At 45.8% G+C, this 14,906-nt stretch overlaps 1 protein-coding gene across 1 annotated transcript in view; it reads right to left on the bottom strand.

The window, feature by feature from the left end:
* The window catches only part of prex2 (phosphatidylinositol-3,4,5-trisphosphate-dependent Rac exchange factor 2), a gene marked incomplete in the record, with an annotated part of 130,928 nt that overhangs the window by 48,952 nt on the left and 67,070 nt on the right, over positions 1-14,906 (bottom strand). The window contains 5 exon segments of the mRNA XM_048266370.1: positions 544-726; positions 5,884-6,091; positions 6,503-6,725; positions 9,696-9,857; positions 14,278-14,462. Coding sequence (XP_048122327.1) covers positions 544-726; positions 5,884-6,091; positions 6,503-6,725; positions 9,696-9,857; positions 14,278-14,462 — 961 coding nt within the window.

The following is a 14,906-nucleotide window of genomic DNA, read 5'->3' as shown; positions in this document are numbered from 1 at the left end:
AAGAAAAATCATAATGATTGATAGATGATGTAAGGGTTAATTACAGTGCTTTGCGTGACTACACTGAAAAGGAACACCTGTCTGATCACGGAGTGTCATGTGGAATATGTTTTCCCATAATGCGTCTGCATGCTGGGCAAAGCTCTCATTCATGCGGAGGGTTCTGGAAAGCTTCCAGCTGAGGCTGTGGCAATTGGAGCTGCTGTTGTTGACAGCTGCTTAGTGAAGGCAGCCAGGCCTCCTCTGATGTCATACCGCACAGCGCACCAAGGCTAGGAGGCTGCTGCTTTGAGTTACTGTAAGTGGTTGGCCATGAGTTTATAGATGTTATGGGCAAATGTTGCACTTACATTTGTAATTAATTTCCCTGCAGATACTTTCCCTCAAGGTACAAAGAAGGGCATACACATTTTTACATCTGTTTTGCAAGGAGAAAAATTGCAGTTGTTTGCATTTTTATATAAAGCTCTTCATTAATGGAGCTCACTGGCTGACTATAAATGTGTCTGTGTTTGTGTGTATGTGTGTGTGTGTGGCGCTTACCTGTATGAGTCTCTATTACTGATGGTGTCGTGACCAGAGTCCTCCTGCTCGTCTCCCGTCGTCACGTTAAAACACACTTTCTTCCCGTTGCGTTCGCCCCTCTCGCCTTCGCTCTCCGCCGATATGTAAGTCTCCGACGGCTTCACCTCAGAACTCGTAGGGTTGGTGATGGAGGAGAGCAGGCTGAGAAACAGATGAAAAAAGAGTGAAAAACAGATCCATAGATATACAGATACATAGATATACAGATACATAGATATACAGATATATAGATAGACAGACAGAGAGAGAGGACAGTTTTGTCATGATACAAGCATCAGCCTAAAGATGGCATCTGTCATAAAGACCCAGCATAGAGCTATCTGTGTAACTATTGCTTAAATGAGGAATGCTGCAAAGGACCGGCCTAAGCTCTCCAACCCTAACATCCCCTCTTGCCTGGTCCGTAGAGTTAATTTTCCACGGCAAACACGCCGTGGGCTGATTGGCCACAGAGTGCTAATGTCATCAAGATGTGAGGTCGGAGTGAGCCACAGAGGAGAACCAGAGCCAAACAAAACCAGAACCTGTTTGCCTCTGGCTTCCGCACAACAACTTCGGCAGTTCAGAGGTCCTCAAAATATTAATAACTTCAAAACATGGCGGAGGCAGCTGTGTCAACACATGACAGCGGTGCGGAGAGAGAGAGAGAGCGGCTCCGGTGCGCCAGGCTGAGGAGGCGTTTGAAGGAGGTGCGGGCCGGGGGGGCACAGATGGAGAGGTGGTGGGCGCACGCTCCCACAGTCTGGAGCCACACACGCGGCTGTTTGGAGGCACATTTCCAAACACCATGCCTCGTCTCTGACAGCGATCGATCTCTCCATCTGTCTCAGGCGCTCTCTCTCTCTCTCTCTCTCTCACATCAAGTGTCAACTTCTGTCTCTAATTTCACTGTTGACAGTGCACATTTTCCATTGTGCAACTACTTCAGCACGAGAGGTTGTCTAGAAAAATGCACGTAAATCCTTTGGGGAAATAAATACAATCAGTCTTTATAAGCCTCCCCTTCTCTCTCTTTCTGTCCAACACTTTCTCACTCTTCCTCCCTCCCTTTCTATATCTTTCTTTCACTCTCCCTTGCACATTTTGGGATGATAGATTGTGTGGGCCCTTTATCATTTCAAACAGGCAGTGAATAGACCACATCCTTCCAGGGGATGGGGAGGGGGGCTTCAGATTAAAAGCCCTCCACAGGCTCAGCTGGACTGTCTCTGTCTGTCACTGGGCCTTCCAGGTTCTAGAACAATGGCCCCTCCAAGCCAAAGTGACATTCCATCGCCATGGAGAGCCTGTCTGTGCCCTGCCATTGGCTGAGCCTTAATAAGGAAGTGCACGCAGCTTGGGGGCCTGCGAGGCAGGGAGCTTGAAAGGAGAGCAAGCAGAGAGAAAGGAGGAATAACAATGATTTGAATCTGAAGGAGCCGGCCTGTCGTCCGGCAGGCTCCGCTGTCTGGCTCCTGCCACTTCACTTCAAAAGGGCCTTTGGGCAGGCAAACCGAGAGCGTCCCCAAAAAACACGCGGGCGATTTCAGCCATCCGAAACACACATGCGGTGATCACTTTTATTGAGAAATCTGGCTTGGCCGTGACTGGTAGAGATAAAGGTGGCCTTTCTCTCTGTCTCAAACACAGGAAAAGGAATTGAAAGCCTAATCCATTACACCGAAACAGAAACAGAACGCCGACGTTCATAACAACTTCACACAGATCTGCAGAGCAGCAACACAACAAGACGTGGTGAGAGCTTGATGAACTGGCCCCACTGTAAAGCTGAGTAATTATACCCGACTGGCGAGGGGCACCCTGGCCTTGGCTTCTGCGCTCAACAGAGCTTGAAGGAAAACGGAGATACAAACCACATGTCAGCGTCCAGTATGCTGGGCAGATGTTCACCCAGCTCACTCACGTCTCAGCTCAAAGAAAAAAAGAACACACATTTTGTGATCGTAACGGCTAGAAACATTTCTTCCTGTTGGTTGTTGTTGTGAGTCTGCTCAGAGACATACTTGCGACACTATTTCTGGCGTGCATTTGGTGTTCATGTGTCTGTTTTCCTGGTGGGGAGGGACCGCAGTGTTCTACTGTGCTCCACTGAAGCAAGTCATGTTTATCACAGAAGCAGATCGCAAGGCATGGTGAGTTGGGGAGGTGTTGGGGAGAGTGTCTCTGTCCACTCATGGACATGTTTGTGGCACCAATTTGGCATTTGGGTCCATTTTCCGTTTGGGAACAGATTCCAGTGTACTTTACAGCATGGGAGCATGGGAGGTAGGTGGGGTGGGGTGGGGGGGGGCACGTAGTGACTGACTCAAACACTGACTCCCAACTAGGACATGTCTTATTTATCAGAGAGACACTTCAGCTAGAACAAGAAACAGGATCAGTTCAGAGAGGAAGTCTGAGAGAGAGAGAGACAAAGAGAGAGAGAGCAGGAAAGAATAAGGGAAGACAGTAAGAACAGAAGGAGAAAGAAGAAAATAGAGAGAGAAGGAGAGATAATGATAAAGACAGTCCAAGAGAAAAGTGAGAGAAGAGAGGAAGAGAGAGAGAGGAGAAAGAGAATAAGAGAGACTGACAGAGATGGAGAGACTGGAGCTCTTTTTACATCAGAGCTTCATCAAACAGACTCTGCATGCTGTCCAAGGCCCTCATTTGGCTGGGTCTCTGCTGGGCCTCTGACAAGCTAGGGATGGTGGTGGAGGGGATCAATACCCCTTTCAATCCACCGCAGGGAGCAGCAGCCTCAAAACTGTGTGTGTGTGTGTGTGTGTGTGTGTGTGTGTGTGTGTGTGTGTGTGTGTGTGTGCATTTGAGTGCAAGTGTGTGTGTGTGTGTGTGTATGTGTGTGTGTGTGTGTGCATGTGAGTATGTGTGCATGTGAAGGTGTGTGTGTGTGTGTGTGTGTGTGTGCCTGTGAGTATTTGTGTGTGTGTGTGTGTGTGTGTGACTGAGTGTGTGTGTGTGTGTGTGTGTGTGTGTGTATGTGTGTGTGTGTTGTGTGTGACTGTGTATACGTGGATGTGAAACAAGACCACGTGGGGTAGCCAGTAAATTAGCTGCTGCACTCCCTGGCCAGCGACTAATGGCTACACAAATGGAATCTGTAGCAGAACAACGGCGCACGGGGGCTAGACCCTCCCTGGGTTGAGAGCAGTGGAGAGGAGAGGAGAGGAAGGCCATTACCCAGAGCCCAGATTAAGGGGGCCTCCCAGCAAATCCAAGAACACAGGGCTCAATATAAATGTAATTGCAACTGACAAGAACTGATACACAGCAAACCTTAGGTTCAGTCTGATGTCTTGTCTTAGCATCAGTTCGCCTTCTCTTTCTATTCCTTCTCTTGTGGTTTCTCTATCACTCTATCTCGGTCTGAATCACTATCCCCCCCCCTCTCTCTCTCTCTCTCTGAGATACTTGCTTAAAACAGACATAACAGCAGCATGGAGAGCCCTGATGGAAGATACACACCACTCTATCCTCACTCGCTGTAACTGATATAAAAAGAGGCTGCTGCCACTACAAACACAATGTTGCATTAATGACAGCCTTCCTGATTCATACATTTCTCTGACTGTGAGTGACTTTTATTGGAAGCTGAGCCAGCTCTCTCCCTCCCTCTCTCTCTCTCTCTCTCTCTCTCTCCTTTTAAAAGTTTTTCATTCTGGGTTCTTCCTGTCTGAAACCTGTGCTGACCTACGAGTGTCCCATTTCCTGATGTGTGTTAATGTGCTCCCAGACAATGAAGCCATCAACTGGACTGAACAACGGGACCAGGAAGGTACATTTTCACACACACACACACACACACACACACACACACACACACAGATGTCCACACACTCTCACACACATACTTTCACACATGGACAAGCACACCGACATCGACACCCACTCACCCACACCCACACACACTTTTACACATGGACAAGCACACCAACATCGACACCCACTAACTCACTCACACACACACACACACACACACACACTTTGACATACGTACAAGCACACCCACCCCAACGACACACACACACACACACACACACACACACTTTGACATACGTACAAGCACACCCACCCCATCGACACACACACACACACACACACACACACAATACTGTACATGTACACACATTCTCACATACACACTTTTTACACATGTATAAGCACACCCAACCCGACGACACCAACAAGCACACACAAAACTACACACACGCACACGCACACGCACACACACACATATTTACTTTCACAAAACCACAAGCACACTAACACCTACACTCACACCCACACCCACACACACGCACACACATGTGTACTCGGTAACAAATATGCTCCTGCTGGTGTCACAGTAATAGCCACAGAAAATGGGTGCTTGATGGAAAAAGCAGAGACAGAACCAACCCCTGTTTCAAGCTCAGAGTACTCTAAAAAGACACACTGTGTGAGGTCCCTGTGGCCTAATGCAGCCACTGAAAGTCTGTTAAATAAATATCTGCAATTTACAGTGTTTACGGCTTAGTCTAATTACGGCAATATTGCTTTATTATTTCCCTCTCTACAGAAAAGAGAGTAAACCAGGTCGTTGATATGGTCATCAAGGAAAAAAAATTTCAGGGCCATGGTTTAGTAATTTATATCAACAGTTTTGGAATATTGAATATTTCTTATGATTATATAATAATAGTTCACACCACAACTGAAGCAGAACGGTGGTGGACAGGTGTTCATTAAAGTAAATGTCAACCACAAACAAACAAAAAGTACTCAACCCAAAACAGGAAGTAGAAGGGTGTCATGATCCATAATTACTAAGGAGCATGGAAGGCCTCCACGGCAGAAGAATGATAACTCAGTCCAATTAAATTACTGTGAGCCCATCTCTCTCCAGAATGCAGATAACAAAATGAGCTTTTTAACAAGCTAATCCTCTCTACTGAGATCCCAAGCCAGAGGCCACTGCACCAGAAAAAAAAGCCACTGCTGCTAGGCATTTTCTATGGGCTAATGAGATTTTAATTATTTGAGTTACCAGACACTCATGGAAACAATGTCTGCTCCTATTCAAGCCAATAAGCCTGCAAGTGCTAACAGCCCTGTAATGGTCGGTCATACACAATCCCTCAATGTTCAGAACGTCCAGTCATTCACTACATTAGGCTACTCAGTATAATACAGTGCACTACTGTATGTGATGAATGAATGGCTATGAGAGGGATTGAGCATGACATGGTAGGTGATGCCTTGCTAACTGAAGGATTAGCGATATGCTAAGCGAAGTCTGTGAAGTGTCCATGCACTCACTCGTGAATCTGGGCAGCGTGACTCTCCATTTCCTTGATGACGGTGGTCAGTTTGCTGAGGAGCTTCTGGTAGGCGTCCAGCGTTAGCAGGTCGTCCTCGCGGAGCAGGAAGCGGAGGCCGTGCCCCTCCGTCCGGCCCAAGCTGTGCCCCGAGGGGGCAGCCATAGTGGTGATGGTGTGCTGGGCGTACACCATGGGTCCCAGTTTCCCTGGTGACGCAAAAACAATAAGGCAGAAGTAGCATAGCTGACTGAAAATTGGTCGACTCAGGTTTGCTTCATCCTGAGTCTGTGTCATATTTGATAAAAACATCAACTAAATACTCATTTACTAATGAGATCCAGTGGCATATTCAATCAGTCATCATTGAACGGTTTACAGATGCAACAAATATCACACATAACTTAAAATCTCTCTCAGCAGCCACACTAGGATTGAATCCTAAAGCAAGTCTCGCAATAAACCTTCTATCGGGATACAATCAATAATGTGATATATTGAAGTGACCTCAACTGTCAAATTTGATGTCTTATTCAGATTTCCTTCCCCATTAAAAAGTCACACTAGCTCAAGAATAATTGCTGTTTTGATGTAAAAGCCACAGTGTGATCTCTAAGCACCTTGCTCTGTGTTGCGGATACCCTTCTCCAGCGTGGAGTTCTTCCTGTTGTCCAGCTGGACCCCGAAGGCGCTGCCCAGCGAGGTGGTGGTCTTGGGGTAGGACACCTCCATCACGTTGATGTGGCAGTTGGTGGGACAGAAGTCACTGCTGTGCAGCGGAGACACCTTGGTCTTGGCCTGCTTGAATGTGGGCCAGGCTCGGTTCTTCAGCACCCGCGAGAACTACAGGAAGCAAAGAGGGACAGCACATTTTTTAATGTCATTTTTGAAAGCGTGATTTGATTTGACAGTTTTAGCGATTCATGCAGTGATTTACCAGACAAATTCAAATTCAACGAAGCTTTATTGGCATGAGGTCTACAGTACTGCCGAAGCATTTGGTTTGGGTGCTGGGCTGGGTACACACTAACATACTATGCACATACGATCAGATACATCAGAGGAGGAAAGGGGACGATGCGTCGGAATCTCAAAAATATGACACTGAATGAATGCATATGAGTTCAAACCTCCTAAATCTACGGTATGTCACGAAAAAACTACGCTCAGGATAGTTGTCCGCCTCCCTGCTGTGGTCTCTTGGGCTTAAAGTGAGTAGGGCAGGTGGTGAGAGCTCATTTGTGTGAGGATACTGCTGAATCAGCTTTCCTCATACTGCGTCCATATACATTCATCACACACACACACACACACACGCGCGCGCACTCACTCACACAAAAAATACAAATACACTCACATGCAAACGTACTGTACACATAGACACACATAACACAAAAGCACAAGCAGTTCACATACACATAGACACACGTACTCAAACCCCCAGGCACACACACACACTTACATGCAAACACACCCCCACACACACGGCTCATGTATGGACTGCATTGGGTCAGTTGTCTTACGATCCTGACTGAAAGGTTTACAGTTGTGCAAACAAACATCCTTTACATGCACAGAGCATGGAACATGTGTGAAACAAACATCTTGTGTGCCTATGGCGACTGTTTACACACACATGTTGAAACCATTCCAGGTGAAAAACATCCATCATGGTATGTTTTGTGCAGACATCCGTCAGACTGGATTCGACATTGTAACTTCAAACAGGGATGCGATTCATCATGGCAGGCTTATTTACAGATTTTTGACTTTGAACGATTCCATTTCATAGCTCTTTCTTCTTAAGTGAGCATTGTGTGTGTGTGTGTGTGTGTGTGTGTGTGTGTTTGTTGGTGAGTGTGTGTATGCATATGTGTGTATGGTTATATATGTGTTTGTGTGTGTGTGTGTGTGTGCATGTGTGTGTGTATGTGGGCTGCTATGTGGGGGTGGGCATGTGTGCGGGTGTGTATTTAAGTGTTTTAACCATGTTCCTTCAATATGTTTTCATGTGTGTTTGAGACTCCAGGGCCATAAATCAAAAATGCAAAAACAGACACATTAAACATCAAATACAGTGAAAAATGAATCCCGCCCCTGCAGTCTCCAACTGAAAACAAGAATGCCTGGACAAATAAAACAAGGTCCACATTGCCTCTGGTATTTGGGAAACACATTGAACTGCACTGCTTTAGGGCTGTATTGTAAAATACCATTACAAAAACATACACACATCATAACGAACACAAACATGAGCCAAGGCTTCAACAGCCTCCGTGGACACCTCTGCTTCTCATCGGCAGTCCGATATCACCTCTTCCTGGGAATTCTGGAGGCGCAGGCTGGAGACGGACGCGGTCAGCTGAAAGGCCTGCCCCTTTTCCTGCCCCTATTCTTTGTCATGCCGTCGCTGCCCCGGGGCCTCTTCCGAGTAGCCACGGCCCTTTTTCTTGCGCTCCGCGTTTGAAGCAGCGAATGAGACACAGCTGGTCGACGTGTTCTGGCTCCCAAGGGGGGGACCAGACTTGCCACATTCCACAGCAGCCTTGACCCTTGGAGGGGGCCCTCAACGCCCAGGGGCCACAGCACCCCCTTTTTTTTTCGAATTCCCTGGGAGCCTCCAAATGGAACGCCACAGAAGAGGAAGTTACGCAACTTCGAGGGCGTACTGGATGTTCGGAGATATTTATAAACTGAGTGGAGCGACTGGTGTAATTAATCCGGTACCGAGTCGGATGTTGATCACACGCACCAAAAAGAAGCCAAGCGCATTCCTAAATATTTCCATCCAGATTGTTTCCCTTTTTTTCCCCTTGCAGTCCTCTGTTCCCTATAAAGCCAGCTGGAAATGAAAGAATGGAATTTTCATTCTCTTTGCGCAATCCCTTTTTTTCTCTCGCACTGATGCTGATGTCATCACATTCCACACGGATCGCTGGCATCGATGGCGCTGTGATCCACAGATAAGTGAATCCACACACTCTAGCTCCAGTGAAGTCAATTCGGCCATAACTGTACATTTCTACACTGGGGCTTCATCAGAGTGTATCCTAGTGCATACTGCATGACCTTCACTTCCATGTGTTGGCTCCATCAATCAATGGTCAATATGTAAATGTTCTACATTGTAATGTAAAAGGTAATAACTAGCATGCACCATGGGGTTCCAGTACATGTGACCACTTACCTTACCCATACTGCTTGATTCAGTTTCCCATTGTAAAGATTCTTTGAACGTGCAATTAAAAATCGATTATTTGCACAGCTATGAAGTAGTTCCATTTTTTCTTACCTTATTTGACATATTTTGTATCAATTCGCCCGAGTTCTTTAGAATGTTCAGTGAAAATTGGACCATGGAGGTATTATATATAACTTATTTATATTATATATAACTATATAACGCCCCCCATTTGCCGTTCGTGAAACAATGAATTGTTAACTGCTTATTATGCACTGTTAATAAGCATGTTATTTTAAAGCGTTACCATACTTATTTAACAGCTTTAACTATCCAAATGAGATAACAAAAAAAGTGTAAAAATAACTTCATATTTAACATGTTCTTAACAGTAGAATAAGTGGGATAATGGACTCCATTAGATTATCCGAAAAAATAAACGCACTACGAGGTTGAACGGCCACTCGGCTGCACGTCGTGGCCGCATTACAACCTCGAACGTGCGTTTATTTTCGGATAATCTAATGGAGGGTTGTCTATTATCCCTTCCATAATATATCAATATGAGTTGTGTGTGTGAGTGTATGTATGTGTGTGTTTCTGTATGTGTATGTCTGGCTGGGCCGCTGTACCTTGCGGTAGTTGGTGACGCGGCGTCCGACATGCTCGAGCCTCTCCCCACACATGGCGCTGAACCTGGCCTGCAGGTCCTCAGGGATGAGCTCCGTGCTGGAGCTCAGGCGAGTGCAGGTCTGGACCAGCTGCTCATCGTTCCGTGCCAGGGTCTCCAAGATCTGAGAAAGCCCCAACACATACACACACACGCACACACACGCGCACACACACACACACACACATATACACACACACCATACACACACACACACACACACACATCAACGCACGCACGCGCACACACACACACACACACACACACACACACACACGCACACACACACACAAATACACAGAGTTCCATTAAGGCCTAGTCATCCCTCATCCCACACACAATAATACATCAAAATCCTGACCAGTGGGCTGCAAATGACAGCTGTAAATGACTCTCATTGTTCTCACAGAGGTGTTCTGCGTAAAATCAGCTGGGGATCACGAAGGGCGCCCAGGGTCCCTTCAGCATCCAAGCAGTACTGACTAATAGCACTGACAATGAGTGATGTCATTTATCTTGCTGTGCAATATTTTATGTTCATATATGGCGGCTTTGGAGCAAAGTATTAACCGTTTCAAGGAAATATTACACCCTACGGGTCGGGACATATACTGTAGTCTCTCTGAACATCTGGATTGTAAAATGATCTAATCTGCTTGCCAGCCCTATTGAGTCATTGTGCAGGTTACCTAGAAAGTCAGTATTGCATTCTGATAAAGTGTTTACCAATAGCTTGCCATTCCCAGCTCCTTTAATGATACAAAGCATTATCTCACAGCACTGGCTTGCACAGGGAACTGGAGAGCCCATTTCCTTGCTTTAATGAGGAAAACCGCAATGGTCTCAAGTGATATAGTGCATAAGAGACTGCGATCTGACAAAATACCCACGGAGGGGGAGTGCGTAGGTGTGTGAATGTGTGTGTGTGTGTGTGTGTGTGGGAGTGGGAGAAAGAGGGAGAGGGAGAGAGAGAAAAAGAGAGAGGCAGCAATCAAGTCTTTTTGTGAGTGTGAGTGAGAGAGAGTGAGAAAGTGTGTGTGTGTGTGTGTGTGTGTGTGTGTGTGTGTGTGTGTGGTGTTCTTTAAAAGCAGGCTGGGACCAAGGCTAGAGCAGCTATCCAACCGACAACTCTGACTATATTAAAACCCAACAGCAGGGACTTCACAGAGGAAATGCTAGCCAGTCCAGGCAGATGGTTGCAATAACGCCCCAAACTGATTTCAGTTTAGAGACCTAAAACAAAAAAGAAATAAAGAAACACCCATCTGTTTAATCTTCAGAATTTGTTATACATTTCAGAATCATCCCATGGCACCACGGCTCCTAAACTTCCCTAAATGCAGATGCAGAAACGTGCTAAATGAACACGTTATTAATACCCAGCCGATGATGCATGTGTTCATTAAGCTCTCCTAATGGTTCAACCATATGCTGCACTGTTTAGAACATCACTGTAGCTTGTTGCAAAGTTGGCAAGGCGGAGAGGACTACAAAACGGAATGAATTAAAGTAATTAAAATGAAAGATAAACCAGCCATACAACACCAGAGAGAGAGAGAGAGAGAGAGAGAGAGAGGAGGGAGATGGGGAGACTGTGGGTGTTTATGGAGGATTAATCAATGACAGCCGGCATCTAATTCGTCCATTTTTCCACAGCTGGCTAGTAGTGTTTTCACTCATTGTGTTTCTGCCTCATAACTCAGTGGGCATTGATCTGACCTCCATGAAGCACAACTCAAATCTGCCCATCTAACACTTTACACAGCCACACATCTAGCTTTAGTTAATAGTTAATCATTTAATTTAATACAGAATTATATATATTATAAATATCATAAGTCATCAACATGAACTCCTCCTATCCTGCTACCGGCCCGAGACGGACATCCCGGTTCCAGAAAGTAAAAGTCCTGCCATGTATTCTTTCTACCTGTGCACTTAACACAGGTGATATCACTAATTATCTGATCTACCTGGCTGCTAATTAGGATGAGCTGGTTTACTAAATGGTTGGATCAAATACTTGGCAGGACTTTTATTTTCTGAACCCGGGATGTCCGCCTCACCCATGCTACTGAGGAATTTGTCAGGGTGATCCGGTCACAAGTGGTCAGTTGTAAATACAAGCGTTAACAATCACCAAGACACATTGTGTTTCGATCGCTCAATCCACTTGCTGAGGTGGTCTGAGATGCATTTGACCACACACGTTTTGTAGTGTAGATGCTAATGCGTTTTGATGCATCCCAGACAATGTCAGTTCTAATGAATGTGACATTAGCAATAGCGGAATGTAGAGTAAACACAAGTGGTCAGCAACGTCTCCTTGCATACTTGTGTAAACCGTGTGTCTCGGCTGACCACTCGTGATCAGATCACCCAAGATGCATTCTAAAAATAAACGTAAACAGGCCCATAGAGCAGACGGGTTGGGGATGCATGTCCCTCTAGGGTGCATCTACAAGACACAGAAAAAGACTCTCAGTCTCCCATTCAGATATAGACCAACCCCACGCTTGGTTAGCTTCACTGTGATTGCATTTGAGAATGACTAATTAAAGGTAATGTGTATACACAAAACAACTTCATTGTTGGTCCTGGTTGTTTTAAATAGAAGCACTTGTCTTTAATTCCACAGAAAGTCAAGAGAGGCCAAAAAAAGCACTGATGTGTCATCATTTCTGTGGGTAATGTAGGGCTAATGTTTGCTGTCGTAAACGCCGGGAGGACCAATGACGGCATGTGAGGCGGCCGGGCCAAGCGCAACATTTCATTAGCCTGGCTCAGCCTGCGCCACGCATTCCCACTTTATTTAGTTCCTTATTAGAGTGAGGCTCATAAAGCAGAATAGACTGGGAATGAGGGCCGCGCATAAACACAGAGTTTATCACCTGCCCTACACACTGATGACCGCACACACACATGTGTATATCTTGGTGTGTTTGTGTTTGTGGGGATGTATTGGTGTGTTTATGTCTAGGGCTGAGTATGTTTTTTTTATGTGTCTGTATATATATATATATATGTGTGTGTGTGTGTGTGTGTGTGTGTGTGTGTGTGTTAGTGTGGAGCCTCCTATAAGCAAATGTTTGAGGCTTGGGACGAAACCAATGGAATTAAGAACATGGGCTCCTTGGTCCCATGTTAGATACTAGTGTGCACAGCTCTAAACAGAAACACACACACACACACACACACACACACACACACACACACACACACACACACACAAACACCTCATGAACACTTTTACTATATACAGTACATGCTTGTTTCTTGGGCCTTTTCTGTGTATTTTCTGTGTTTTTTTAAATGTTCTGATTTCAAGAAGAGGTGGGGAAGATAAATTCCATATCAATGCAGTCTACAGTATATCAATGCAGAACTGAAGACACAGGAGTGCTTCGTTGAATTCTGCCTTTTCATACTAAACTTCCGCGTGTACTTATTCAGTCCATCACATCCAACATGCTGCAGCAGGAAACCTCATTCAGTGACACACTATGGACGTGGGGGATATGACGAAGAAAAGCTTTCAGATTCCACGTGCAAACATGATTGACACAGTTGTGGGGTCTTTGTTACAATGTTGCACAAAATTATTGTGCAAAGACCTTTGACTTTGGCACAATGAAAATACAATACAAAACCAATTGTTTAAAAAGCAGCAGACACCTCCAACCCAATCCAAATGAAAAGGTGTGAAAAGGCCTGTCTATGTGACACAGGCATCACAAAGTCAGAGAGGGAGAGGGATAGCACCCTTCAAAACCCCTAAAAATGTTGTATACCAAAAATTAACATGATTTGCCTTCAGGGTTAATTTTTTTTTTTATTGACCTAGACTAAGAGAGGGGGGCAGAATAACACAGGACTGAGGGTAGAGGTCTGCAGTCCCGCGGTAGACCAGCAGGATCTGGCGCGGGACAACTTTTGAAAGCTCTTTGCGGGAGCGGGCGGGATGAGAGGTGCGTTCGCGGGTGCGGGACAAACCAATGATTCACTGCACTCCCGCAAATTAAATATGTGCGTAAAATTAAATATGGAAATGATTAAAGTACTTATCATAACTATAGTTCAGCTGGATGTTCTGTTAGGCAGCATTAAAAAACGGGGTTTAAGCATAACTGACGGATAGCAGGCCTATAGCCTATATTGTCGTTTACGTGGGTTCAATTTGTTCCTGCTGCTCATTGTCAAAACTCAAAAATCGAAAGCATGACAGAGGAATAGGGCAGACTAGGCCTACTTCAGTTGTTAGCCTACATTCAGAACCAAGAAACTGACATCTGGAGTCTTTCTCAGGTGTGTGTGCTCCTTTCGTGAGACAGAAAGAAAAGCTGAATAGGCTATCCCTCCTGCATGCGGGCTTTAGCGGGCGGGAGTGGGACATCATGTTATGCATGATGCGGGCGGGAGTGGGACTAAAAATGACACATTAATGCGGGAGCGGGCAGGAGCGGGCAGGAGCGGGACAGAATATTGCGGGAGCGGGCGGGAAAAATCAGTCCCGCGCAGACCTCTAACTGAGGGTCTGTCCTTACCTTGGCTGTGAGGCTAAAGAAGCCTTTGGGCTCCACCATCTTCTCCAGGACGTGACACTTGATCCCCGCCGTGCTGTCGTACTCGTACACCACCCCGTACTCCAGGTGCACGTTGTCCACCGTCAGGCTCACGTGGTCCTTCTTGCCGTCGATCAGAGCGATGGTGTTGAACTTATCCATGACCTCTGGAATACACAACACTCTTTGTTACATCACACACACACGGTCATGCTTGTGTGTTCCAAAACAGAGAGTGTATTAATGATCATCATACACACACGGTCATGCTTGTGTGTTCCAAAACAGAGATGTACTAGCAGGAAGGGTCCACATCCTCCAGAATGCAGAAATGGGGTGACTTGTGGCGTTCAATTATCCCTTTGGGCTCGTCCCCAACTTCGATTAGAAAATATTGTCATACAATTCACTGCCCTCCAGCTGACTCAGCAAAATGGACATGATCCTATTATGCTATATGCTACATGTATGATACAGGGGACCAATGGGAGACAAGAAAGTAAAGATTACTGCAATCCATATAAACGGAGAACGTCATTGTTCTGTTAGGGCCACAGCTCTTTGGAGACTTAATGCCATAGAGCGCAAAGAAAGAGCCGGAGCGAGAATGA

Source organism: Alosa alosa, chromosome 16 (genome assembly GCF_017589495.1).
Source record: "Alosa alosa isolate M-15738 ecotype Scorff River chromosome 16, AALO_Geno_1.1, whole genome shotgun sequence".
Taxonomy (NCBI): Eukaryota; Metazoa; Chordata; class Actinopteri; order Clupeiformes; family Clupeidae; genus Alosa; species Alosa alosa.
This window is presented reverse-complemented; position numbering and strand designations above follow the sequence as displayed.